Source organism: Thunnus albacares, chromosome 12 (genome assembly GCF_914725855.1).
Source record: "Thunnus albacares chromosome 12, fThuAlb1.1, whole genome shotgun sequence".
Taxonomy (NCBI): domain Eukaryota; kingdom Metazoa; phylum Chordata; class Actinopteri; order Scombriformes; family Scombridae; genus Thunnus; species Thunnus albacares.
The window spans coordinates 24967087-24979757 of record NC_058117.1 but is presented as its reverse complement, the minus strand read 5'-3'; the positions used below and the strand labels follow the sequence as shown (position 1 = coordinate 24979757).

At 45.7% G+C, this 12671-nt stretch overlaps 1 protein-coding gene and 1 non-coding gene across 6 annotated transcripts in view; both read left to right on the top strand.

The window, feature by feature from the left end:
* The first annotated feature begins 1110 nt into the window (after positions 1 to 1110).
* On the top strand, positions 1111 to 1184 carry trnar-ucu. The gene has a single exon. It is a non-coding gene; the product is annotated as a tRNA-Arg (tRNA).
* Positions 1185 to 3181: 1997 nt separating this feature from the next.
* Positions 3182 to 12671, top strand: part of cadm3 (cell adhesion molecule 3) — a 92725-nt gene continuing 83235 nt past the window's right edge. For 2 of the 5 annotated variants that reach the window (XM_044367547.1, XM_044367544.1), the window contains exons 1-2: positions 3184 to 3463; positions 5179 to 5336. In XM_044367547.1, coding sequence (XP_044223482.1) covers positions 5246 to 5336 — 91 coding nt within the window. In that variant the 5' untranslated portion in view covers positions 3184 to 3463; positions 5179 to 5245. Of the gene's footprint in view, positions 3464 to 3757; positions 4042 to 4893; positions 5058 to 5178; positions 5337 to 12671 lie in introns of those variants that run through there. The other 3 variants (XM_044367548.1, XM_044367545.1, XM_044367546.1) reach the window with 3 other exon arrangements.

The following is a 12671-nucleotide window of genomic DNA, read 5'->3' as shown; positions in this document are numbered from 1 at the left end:
AGATCCAACTCCATTTATGTGGGGGTATAGTAACAAGTTCACACAGGGGAAAAAAACAAGAGTAAACATTTCAGGGGAGGGAGGCTGCACCCATACTGTTTTGTCCTGGCTGATTTGAAGACGTGTCTGTTTAGATCAACTGAGCTTGCTCTGAGAGAAACCACACAAGCTAGTTAGCTTCAACAAAATTGGTTTATCAATTTGGTACCAGTGGCTCGAAGGGAAAATCCTTGTCAGCTTGAATTTCTTTTCACTTTGCTGTTGAGAAGATGTATTTGTGAGCCACACATATGCTCAAACCGTACTTCTCATGAAGGAATCTCTTTACAGTAACTGTCAGTGTTTATTCAGCTCAATATCGGGAGTTAATTTAATGCTTTTGATTGGGTTATATTCTCCTCAGAGGCGTATCAGCCTCTGAAGGGAATATAACATCTCTTCATTAAACAGTTGCCAACTGAAAATAATTGTCACTGTAAAATCAACACTTGCAAAATTGCTCTCTGTATGTGACTTTTAGGCTGATTGCTGTGAATCTGGCATCATCATGATGATTCCCTACATTGAATCTAATCCGTGCTACAGGCACATTGAGCTACAGATCCAGTGGACTGCAATGTTCTCTTGTGACTGACAGGAGAAATTGCTCAAACTCTGCAGGATTTAAGACTGGATTTGCTTATAGCTTACTCAAACAAAATCTTGTAGAGATATTTCCTGTCTTCCAGAGCAAAACAAAAGATAATGTAACAAAAAAATCCAGGCTGTGCACTGGAGCTTTTCCCTGCAAGAAACGAGCTCTTTACCTCCATAGTTTCTGATGCATTTACCGTACTGTTTTGAATGTCTTAGTTTTGCTTCGGTAATATCAACATTATGATATTTTGACGAGATAGCCAGTGTGGAAGCAATGGGGGATGGAGAGCAGGGGCTCTCGTCATCTCTATCAGGCGTAGGGGGACTAATGATTATGCGGCGGCAGCACCCCCTACCGGGCGGCAAATTATTATCCACAGGGCTGCGGTCCTGATGCTGAGGGATGGTGAGGATGCTGCGCAGGGCTGGGAGGGGGAGTATAAACCCGCTTTTGATCGAAATAAATGTGCCTCAGTCTCTGTGGCGCAATGGAATAGCGCGCTGGACTTCTAATCCAGAGGCTCCGGGTTCGAGTCCCGGCAGAGATGTGGATGAAAGGGTTGTGGCTTTTTGGATGAGAGGAAATAGACTGATGGAAAAAGCGCAGACAGTGTTTTATAGCTATTTTGCAATTAGGATGCATCTTTAAAAAGGGCTGCTGTCTGCAGATACTACGGATGAATGGACGTTGGATAGATAGTCTGCCATAGATGTGTTTATTTTGCAGAGGCCCAATAACATCTGGACTGAATTGTTAGGCTATAGAAATCTCTCATTGACGAGCCTTTTCAGCGCGCAAAGGTCAGCGCTTTAATATGCAGATTTCAAACGGGCAAAAAGCCTGAAACCACAGCTCAGCTCCAGCGTAGCAGCACAGGCTTTGTTACCAGCCTATTACTGTCCAGGCTGAACGCACAGGCTCCGGTCTTACAGTCATCACGTAGGCACCGCAGGACAACACAGCACCGTCCAGCCTCGTTGTGTGAAAGTCAGTGGGCACGCGCGCACGCTCGCGCGCTGTTTCAGCACCTGGAGCTGTCCACTCATTTAAATCAGAGCAAAAGCTTTTTCTAATGCAGCGCCAACAATAAAACATTTAAAGCCTTTTCCGTCCTCATAACAAGTGTTTAATGATGCCAGATGCTGCGTTTCTACCCTCCCATTTGGTTTAGAGACAGAGGGAGAGATAAGACTCCGGTTTACTTTGAACATAAATGACTCATGGTGTCAGAAAATGGTGTCGACTCAAGATTTTGTATGCAGATTTTGTGTTGAATTATAGGCTATAACTGCAATGTGGCGTTGCTAGTGGAGAAATAAGAATTGCATTAGTCATTGTGCATTTTCAATTTAGTGAAATCTTTTCAAGGACCCCTGAAGGTGGACTTTAGTTTCTGCCTTAGAAAAAATCTACATTACCCCAATCAAGGAAGCCCAGAGCAACACTGCTTTTTTTTTTTTTTTTTTTTTTTTAAATTCAGTGTGGAAAGCAGCTGCTTGCTTGAAGATCTCTCAAACGCCCCGACTCCTCTATAACCCCTCCCGTCCCGGCTTCTACTATTTTGTATTTTCTTCAAACCCACCTCCCCTGTTTCAGTTTGTCGCCACCACTGATTGGGCTGTCGTGCGGCTGCCGCCATCCATGTTTAACCCCATCATGCCTCCCCACACACAGACCTAATCCGCCAGTAAAACTAATCCTTAATCCTCTCTGGCAAGTTGAACAACCCCCCCCTCCACCCCCCACCCCCCCACTTCCCTCCCTCCCTTGGATCCTGATTCCCAAACGGGCCTGATGCATGAAACGTCAGATCTATATAGACTACTAACTCTATGATAAAGTTTATACACGGATGCCAAATGGCCATTCCTGTAATTATAATATAAAGCCATTACGGGACGAAGTGATAAAATTCACTGTTAAAGGCACAGGAGAACTATAATATTATTTGGGGGATACGAGAAGACGCACCAACTGAACGTGTCCCACAACTCCACAGGGCCACGGACTCAGTAATATCATTACCATATTGGAAATGATCAGGCCTACGGGAAATAGCAGTGGGGCCTATCTGCAAGATAGAGGTAATAGCTCCATAATATCAATGATAAGACACGTTATAGGCTACTGAGAACCGTGACAATCGACTCCAGATGACCTCTGCTGCTTCTTCTGAGAGGATATGTAGGCCTAATCCTATGATAACAATTTAAAATGACACTAGACCTATACTCAGTATCAGTCCTTTAGATAAGGTGAGTACAGATATCACGGGAATTCCTACAGTAAGATAATAAAATACCAAAAAGCCCGATAAGATCAGTGTAGACTCACTGTGGAGTATACTGGAACATTATGGTGATTTTTTCGGTGTGGCGAGATCACACTTTTTTTTTTTCTTTTTTTTTATCTGCTCCATCTCCTTCATGTTGCTCTCAGCCAGTAGGCCCCTGCTCTGGCCCTGTTATCCCGGTGGTACGGGCCAAATCGTATTAAAATCCCCTCCCTCTCTTCTTCCCTCCCTCCCTTGTCCCCTCCCCTCCCTCTCCTCTTTCAGACAGACTGTTTTTGCTGCAGTGAACGCTAGCCGTGGAGAGAGAGATAGAGACACACACAGAGTGAGAGAGAGAGAGAGAGAGAGCAAGGAGGAAAAAAAGCAAGAAAAACAAGGAGTCAGGAGAAGGAACAAGGAGATAAAAAGTCGATAAAAGCAGATTGAGAAGAGGCTCCGGACAAGCGACTGCTGCGCATCAAAGGAAGGACCTTACTGGGGACCTTATTGGAGACCAACGCCAACAAAGCCGACTCCGGAGGCGGAATATAACGGTCTGTGTGTGTGGTTATTACCGTGTATTGCTTCGCAGTTTGTACTATTGACCAGGTTTAGTCTGTAGCCTGTAGGGCGGACAGGAGACACCTGTCAGTGCTGACGCTTTTCCGTCTCCAGGAATGTGTCTGTGTGCGCACTCTGGGTAGGTGGCTGTGTGTGTGTGTGTGTGTGTCTGTGTGTGTGTCACTGTTCGTGTGTGTGTATGTGTGTGTGTGTGTGTGTGTGTGTGTGTGTGTGTGAGAGAGTGTGTGTGTGTAATCCGTTATGCCTGCACAGGGAGAGAGCTGTATAATCCCTGCGTGTTTTATAATTTACTCTGAATATGCGTTTTGTTGCCGGGCTGCCTGCGCTTCCTCTCTCCCAGCTCTGTTGGCTCTTATCGCGCTGCACAAAAAAAGCATCACAACTAGCGCGCTGTGTGCAACAGCCACCGCTCCCCAGCCGTTACAAGAGTCTCTAAATCTCATCCCATCAGCACCGATATTTCAGCAAGTACGAGAGAAGGTGTTGGAAACCAGGTTCCGACCTGAGAAGCACTGCTCCGGTGCTCCCGCGGTCCGTCGCAGCGATGCAGGTAGCCACCACGAGCTGTTATTATTGTTATTATTATTATCATCATTACTATTATCACTCCCCCCCCACTTGAGAGCAGATCGCAGGAACTTGTGTTAAATCACGCCCCGAGTGTCCGGGTTATTTCCCGTGAATGCACTTGTTCTAGGTTTGTTTTCATTTGTCGCCATCACTCAACAGGAAGGGCTGGAGCAACAATAAACACAGTCCCCCACACCCCTCCCAGTGCCCTCATCCCATCCCATCCCATCCCATGTCCCCACCCGACTCCCACCCTCCATCCCACCCTCAGTCCCCGCCCTAACCGCCCGCCCGTCCCGCAGGCAGCACTCCGGCCACGGCTCTCTCTCTCTCTCTCTCAGCGGTGACAATAAGGGAGCGCTTCGCAGATGGACCGAGGGCTCACCTCTGCGCAGGCCACTTCTATTTTAAGGAATGTGCGTGAGATGGAAAGAGAGAGAGAGAGAGAGAGGGGGGAGAGAGAGAGAGAGAGAGAGAAGGAGTGTGTGAGAGAGGAAGAGTGAGAACGGGTGCCTGAGCGGCTATTATGCACGCCTGTCCGTCTCCAGTCTTGTGCAAAGCGCACCGTGTATTCTCAGCGGGCGACAGATGCATCTCTCCGCTGCTGTTGTGTTGTTTCCTTTTTCCCATTTCTTCTTCTGTTTTTTTTTTTCACGACCAACTGGGGGAATGGTCCTCTGCGTTATTTCTAATTAGCGTGAGTCAGTTGGAGCTCGGTTATAGGCTGTCCAAAACACACATTTTCCTTCACTCCACATGCGCACAGCCTGTTAAAGTGGATGAATAAATTCACAGTAATCTGAAGACCCCCCCCCCACCCCACCCCCTCCACTCCTCTTCTCTTCTCCCCTCATTACCACCTATAAACCACCAACATCATCATCTTCTCTGCGGTTTGGCTACATCACCACCCTCTTCCCCTTCCCCCAACCTCCCTCAATCGCCTCTCAGTAGGCTATGACACAAGCAGATCGATGAATACCCATGGACCAAAGCGTGAGTAACGGGTAGGCCAGGCGTTTATTCAGCAGCAGCCAACCAATGGCAGGGGACGCAATTAGTGGCCAGTTGGTCTGCCCTGCTTGTTTTCTTTATCTCTCCACTGCTCTCCCTGCAGGTGACACTCCAGAGCTCCTCTGCCCTCCTGAGGATTCAGTGAGACAGGCGGATCTGTGCGCCCGACCATGGCCTTCCCGTCAGCCCCCTCCGCATTATGGAGTGTCAGCTTATTGACAGTACTATTCGCAGCTGCGGTTCACAGCAACATTGTCTACGGTAAGCACATCTCTCCCTCTTTATCTATTCGCCTCCTATTCTCTCTATCTTGCTGTCTCTCCGTGGGCCCCTGACCTCCCCGACCCTTTCTTTCTGTCTCTGTTGGTGCCCCTTATCTGTTGACTTGAGGCTTTTTTGTTGTTTCCTGTATTATGACAAGGGAATCAGAGAGCCGTTAATAAGCACATGGGACACTCCCACCTCCCCGGACCTCAGAGGAATTTCTGCTGTTGTTTTTGAGGAATGTGGGTGACTTGCACGTGGGCGCAGAGCTCCACACGTACGTACACTACAGGCCTTTGTTGGTGTAGCTCACTTGCCCTATGGCTTCCTCTTCTTTATCCTTTTCTCTCTCTGTGACATCTTCAGTGACTGGCATACACATGCTTAAGATGTGTAAAAGAAAGCAAGCACTCAAACACTGGAACTCTACCTTTCATGTCCACCTACTCTGCATCTCTCTGTGTGTTAGAGGCTCATGCAAACTGGAGATAAGCAGTAATCATCTTGTAAATATCAACACAGGAATGTGCAAACTTAACATACAGATACAGCACGGACACATGACACTCGTCATTGCCGAAGCTCAACTCGTGATGAGCTGGGTGCGGCTGAAAGCGGATGGTAAGAGAGGATTTGATGAGAGAGGCACTTTTTAATGATATCATCCCTGCTGTGAGCACCAAGTGAAGAGGAATACACTGTCCGATGTGCTTTTCCAATTACATAACACTCAAGTGACTGGCTGTCGGTAATACAACCTTTAGAGGGCAAATTGTGCCAGTGGCAAAATGGTGCATCATGATTGGCCCCCAATCCATAGAAAATTGATTGACACAGGTAGAATCCTGTTGGCATTTTCTCATTACAGTTGGTATTTAATTGCACAGAGTGTTTGGCAAAGAACTGTAAGACGATATAGCAGGCAAGAAGGTTTCTAATAGATGTTTCCTGATTTGCATTTGCAATATACAGAGGCCCCTTGCGTTCACTTGTGCACACCCACACAATTTCACAAATTTGAATACATCCGTAAGTGCGCGGTGCACGTGCGTGCACGGTCTACACACATGTATGCACACAGATACACAATACATTTACTGTACTTTCACTTCATTTATCCACATCAGCTGTTTTTACTGTCTGTTGAATAATGCATACGTGTGTTTCTGCGTGTATGTGTATGTAATGTGGGGAAGTGGAGACTCGTCAGGGTGAGCTCACAGTGGTCAGTGCAGTAAAAAGTGAGGAAGCAGCCCGGCTGTGCCTAGAAGCTGGGATGAGGTCATAGCAAAACAAAATGCAAATGAAGGCCTGTCAAGGTGCTGAAAGCTGTTGAGGATGAGAAATGCATAAACAATCTCCAGATTGAGGTGCTGATGATGAAATATCAATCTCTCATCAGAGTGCTGACCCCGACCGTGTAGCTCGTCATTGAAACCCAGCGGTTCATTATTTGGGTCCAAAAATGATTTTGGCTCGCATTCAGACGCACGTCACATTTGATCAAGGTATGCCTGGTGGGAGGCCTGACCATGCATGACCAATTCTTGCTTTGGTTTCACCTAAGCACTGTTTTACATTATCATGTCAGTCAAGGAGAGTAATTAAGCCTGGGACGTCTGACAGTGTTTAGGAGATGGGAAAACACGTCCAAGAGTGGAATTGAGAGGAGAAGGGAAGCAGAGATGGAGTGCTGACTTAACAGAGTTTTAGTTTGCATGTTGTAAACCATCAGGCTGTAGCCAAGGTCTTTTTGTCTTAAGTTTTTGCAATCAAAGCATAACCAAACGCTAATATAAACTACACTGAAATGAAACTAATAATATTTCTGCAGTGAAATCAATCAGAATCAGTCTTGTCAAAGAAGTTTGGAATTAGAATTCTTGGCCTATTTGTGCTATATAGGAAGACATTAATCTGAAGTGTTTTCATCAACATAAGCACAGGAAGTTGTCTTGGCAGCATTGGCACTAGAAATACTGACAATTTATAGTCTTTCTCACTGGCAAACAAGGCACTCGGCTCTTACGGGACCTCACATTTAGCACAGAGGACCACTGCCAAAAATTCAGCCGACAGGAAACTATATATATATATATATATATGTATATATATATGAATCATACATTCACTGTTCTATAGTTTCCAGACATCTGAGCATTGTGGTAAACAGTGGTGTTGTAGCTTCAGAGGGAAATATTGTGTGTGAGATGTAGAGCACTGGTCCATCGCTCACATCTGCTCCGATCTGTTTGATTGCTGTTGTTGTGACACAGAAGCAGAGCTGTTAAGTAGAAGATGGAATAGGGTGGGGCGGGCAGACAGATAATGCCGTCATAATGGAGATCTCTACTCTAAGAGGCCATGGAACAGAAGGGTCCGCTTAGCATAAATAATGTAATGTTATGTATCAGAGAGGAAAAACGATTGGCTCAGCAAATCAATGGAAGAGCAGATGAGCCATCAGAGAGCAGAGACTGCCCGTCACCGCTATACTCAGAGTCCACCGTGCATTAAAAACATGCAGACCGTTTGTCACATAACATCACTCAAAGTAGGAAAGAGAAAGAAAAAAAGCCTCCCCGCTGAATGATGAGGTTGATTATCGTACAGCAACCAACAGGCTGCATGTCATGACCATTTAAAATTCCCGACCAACCCTGGACTCCCAACTCTCCCGTTTCCACTGCTTCATCTCCATTTGATGTATGTCAAAGTCAGGGAAAGGACGGCATTAACTGTTTTTTTCTGGATTTATCTGTGACCAGGCTTCCTGAGAGCGAGCGAACGAATCGGGGAGACACTAATTGCACGCCATTTGACATATCCATTTCCACAGCTGGATGTGCAGCCATGCGCTGCGGATGGAAAGTGCCTCTCAGAAGGGCACAGATTAGGCATACAATTGGCCGGCTGTGCCCTGGTTCTGTACTGCTGACCCAGTTACCTCGGGGCTGCTGTGGAGTGTGAAGGGTCTGTCCTCTGGAGCACCCAGCAGACAGCGTACAGAGTAGCACGCTGTGGCATCCCATCAGCCACCTGGCCCTCAGCTCCACAGCAGCCTGATCCTAAAACCCAGGAGAATGTTTGCATTTGTGACAAGAAACATGCCTAATAGTTTATTTACCTCGTCAAGTTCTGCTAGTTGGAACAACTGAATGAAACCCGATGCTTCCAGCTGAGGCCAATAATGAATAAGGATTAAAGGACGGGAGCAGTGTGGACCAATCGTTTGTGTGGTAAGATTTACAGACGGGAGGGCTCCGCGTGTGTGTGCCTCTGCCAGCGGTTCACTTTATCCTGCCACAAAATGGGCTCCTTCCCCCCTGGACCAGCTCTTTCTCACTGGCTTTATGCCCACTTCCTGTGTGTGCTGCTGTTGTTTACTGTTGACTTCCTGTGTGCCAAGATGGGGGAACATTTGGCTAATACACAGTACGGCTAACACACAATAGCAGTAGGCGGTTTGGATGGGAGGCCTCTGCCTGTTAACAAGGCTGACTGATAAGCAGTGACTCATTAACAAGCCGAGGTACACAGAGCCTGGGGGAATTACCGCCTAGCCACTGTGACATTAATAAGAGGCCTAAGCTATTTTTCCATTTGGCTCTGCTGGCACGGGGCTAAACCAGTGGTTTCCAATCTCGACCCTGGCTATTTACTGGCTCCAGTGCTTTTCCATTTGTTTCAGCCACTGGTTACCTGGTCTGATTGGAGTGGGGCAGATCAGTATTGTCAATGTGGGCTGCAGTTAATGACATCTGCTGCTTCAATGGAAAAACAGACACCCCTCATTAGTTTTCTGCAGATTCATTCAGAAACATCTGGGGAGGAGCCTAATTAATTCTTCTCATGCTGATCATGCCAATTAATTAGCAATATGTTTGTTTTTTTAAAGAAAAAAAAAAAGACAACAACACATTCCAAGGCATTTCCTAGATTTCAATCAATGAGACCGATGGTGATCCTGACACTATATAGATCTAATTAGGCATCCAAAATAAACTACAGTATACAGAAGAGCTGCGAGCAACTGTCTCCTATCGCAGCTTTAAATCCAAAGCCATATTACTCCCATTGTCTTGAATGTTTATTCTTCTCTGATCCTTTAAGTGTTTTGTCATCCAGATCAGTTTTGTGATTATAAATCGGATCCTGATTGGCTGGCATTAGTTTGCAACAGATTCACATCTGGCAGAAAACCAATTATTTCTCCTGTTCATCATGCCGATTAATTAAGGCGCTATGGCTGATTGATTAAACTCCCAACAAAGCTCTAACCATGAGCACTATAGCCCTGGGGATGATTTGCATCACACATTATGCACATTGCTGTGTCTTCATGTTATCTCCATATATCTCCTCAGACATGCTGAAAGGTTACACATGCGTAAGCAACAGGAAAGCCCCTTTCACACATGCACTGCAACCCTGAAATTATCCGGACATTACCCGGAGGAGCTGTATGTGTGAACGCAAATGTCCGAATCGGTCAGACGGGACATTAAATGGACTTTACTCTGCCAGCTCCCTAATGCAAAGTCTGTGTAATGTCGGATTGAGCCCATATGTGAATACAGCAGGTAATTTTCCGGAGAAATTCACAGCGAACGAGTGGGCGTGTTAGCGACGTTTCTGTCATGCAGCTGGCGCTGGATAAACGCAGCAGGCCAGTTAAACTGCTGTTAAGCTTGTTTTGACTGGTCCTGAACGCTCCGCTATGAAGCTAGCGCTAATGGGAGAGAAGACTTCCTGTGATTTATTATAAAATAAAAGCCATTTTATTTCTGGTGAAAAGCTTAAAAATGGTGAATTACAACCGCAGTGTACTTTTTGCGTCACGTCCTGACTCCTGCACGCTCTACGTAAGCGCCACCTCGTGTCTAAACCAAACGGCGTATTTCCAGTAGGTGAGAACGTGTCTGACATGGACAATCCCCTGTTGTTTGCTACATGTGTGAAAGGGCGAGTCCAGATAATATCCGGGCCTGATTCTCCGAGCTCATATGAGAAAATGGCGAGAAACTCACAGCTCAACGAGGCACAAGTGTTGATGAGTAATTTGTGGCTAAATTAAGCAGAATTAAAATGCAATGGTGCACCAGTATTGTCAGGCTCACAGAAACAAGATTCCATTAGACCTCATCAATCTGAGGTAGGTCTCATCTACCCAGACCCACTCAGGTAATGTGAGATTACATCAGAACAGATCAATCTCTCCTGCTCGCATCATAATAACAGCAAATGGCATTTAGAGACTGAAAGAGAGAAGGGCTCTTGAGATTTTGCAAAGCACCTTCAGCTTCTTCTCAGGTGCTCTTTAAAGACACATCACTCTGCGGAAGCTCAGGAAAATTAAGGGTCTCGCATTTTCAGAGCTGTCAGCTTTAAACCGTCACTTCACAAAGACACTACCGATTAAACAAACCTACAACAACAACAACGTCAGCCTCGGAATAAATTAATTCACCTCATTTCCAACAACAAGAGCCCCTATTATTGTGCTCCGCGCTCAACTGGCGTTTCCTTTGATCAGGTCCCTCATTCTCACTACCCCCAACCCTACCCCCTTTTTCTCCCGTTATCTGCAGGAATTCTCCAACCGGTGTTTTAATTGATTGCTGCGGGGGTGGAAATCACCCATCCTGTCATTGACGCATGGCTGGTCAGAGCAAGGGCTTCCCGGAAAGGTGTATCTGTTTGTTGAAGCCCATCACTGCACTGTGTGAAACTCCAGCTATGACCGGGTGCCGGAAGACGTGAGAGCGTGGCTGTAAAGCGCAGCGTTTGTATTGATTGAGTCTGAGTGCTGAGGGTTCCCCCTGAGCGCAGGAGCACCACCAATGAAAGAGCAGAGGTTGCTCTTGTTTATTGCCTCTTTTTTGATGCCGTCACTTCAGCTGATGGTAGGGAGTGTGTCTGTGGGGGGATCTTATTGCTGATACCACAGTCATAAAGCCATTTTAATTCACCTGTGTGCTGTCGTGGGAATTCTCCCTAGTTGGATTTCTGCTGAGGATATCACTGCCCATTCACTGGATGGAGAGTCTTATGGCCATTAGCATTTAACATAGTGTTGTCACCTAGAAACAGTGTTGGAAAAGTATTGTGAAGCAGTTCTCCAGGCTGGTACTTGCAGTATAAACTCTCATGGTTTATACATGGTAACAGAATTCCCATATGTATTCATCTTTGAAAAATATACAGTAGGTGTTTACATATCATTGCATTCCTACTTGAAATACTTCCGAACACTCTGTTTTGCTGCTGTTTCGGTGTCAGCAAACCTGACACCTATAGATCCCCCTCCATAATATAACTGTAAATGGCTGTTTGATGGAAATAATTTGTGATAAACTTGACTGATTGGAGTCTGGCACTTCAGCTTCACCAGCTCCAGTGTCAAAGTGAATCAGCAGCCAGACTAGAGTCCTTGAGGCTGAGTCCTTGGCACAGGCAGGAAAGTTTTTGATGCTTTTAGCATTGACTGACTGATTAACAGAGCAATCAGACAATCAGAAGAAGCGGTTCTGAATATTATTTCCTTTATGTAATACATTATTATTGTGTCAGTTTCGGGTTTGTTGTGTACTGAGGTATGGTTTCAGCATTGAAACTTTCAGATGGTATCATTACTAGAGTTTTTTTTTGTATTGTAACAAAGCCACTGCTCAGTGGAGTTCATTTACGGTGCCTCTACTCTGCTGCACTTCTTATGCCTCACACCATACCACACTGCCTGAGTGCTCACAGCTGCCATATACATCTGCTATTAAAATGCAGTCTGTATTATTTAAATGCCCTTTGCATTAATACCGTACCATTTAGTGTATGCGTTTTCATCATCATTTATGGCTGCATGGTAATTGGATCAAATTTTTCACATGCCCTATTCAAAGCGGGGGAGTAGCTAGGCAGGATGCATTGTCAACAAGAACAACTATGTAGTGTAGGATCATTAGACTTGATACTATAGAGCCTGGATTTACTTTTCACTGAAGTGGAAAAGGTCGTCTTTTATGAGTCTTTCCTGGAAGGCAACTAAAATGATGATGTGTGTTTTTTTTGCCGCAGTTTGCAACTGCTATTAATGCTATGGAAGAGGGGAAGGAGTGTGGTACTGTCGGTGTCTTTGGAGAAGCTGAGTGGACGGCAAACTCTGGAGTGAGTTTGGACTTTTCTGCACTGTTTGCAAGACGGGAATACACACTGTGTGGATGACATTTACACTTGGCTGAGGTTTGATCACCACTGCAGGTAGTCTAAATAACTTTCTGACCGTAATGTGCTTTTACTCTCACCACTGCTAAATGTTTAAGCAGAAAATGGGGG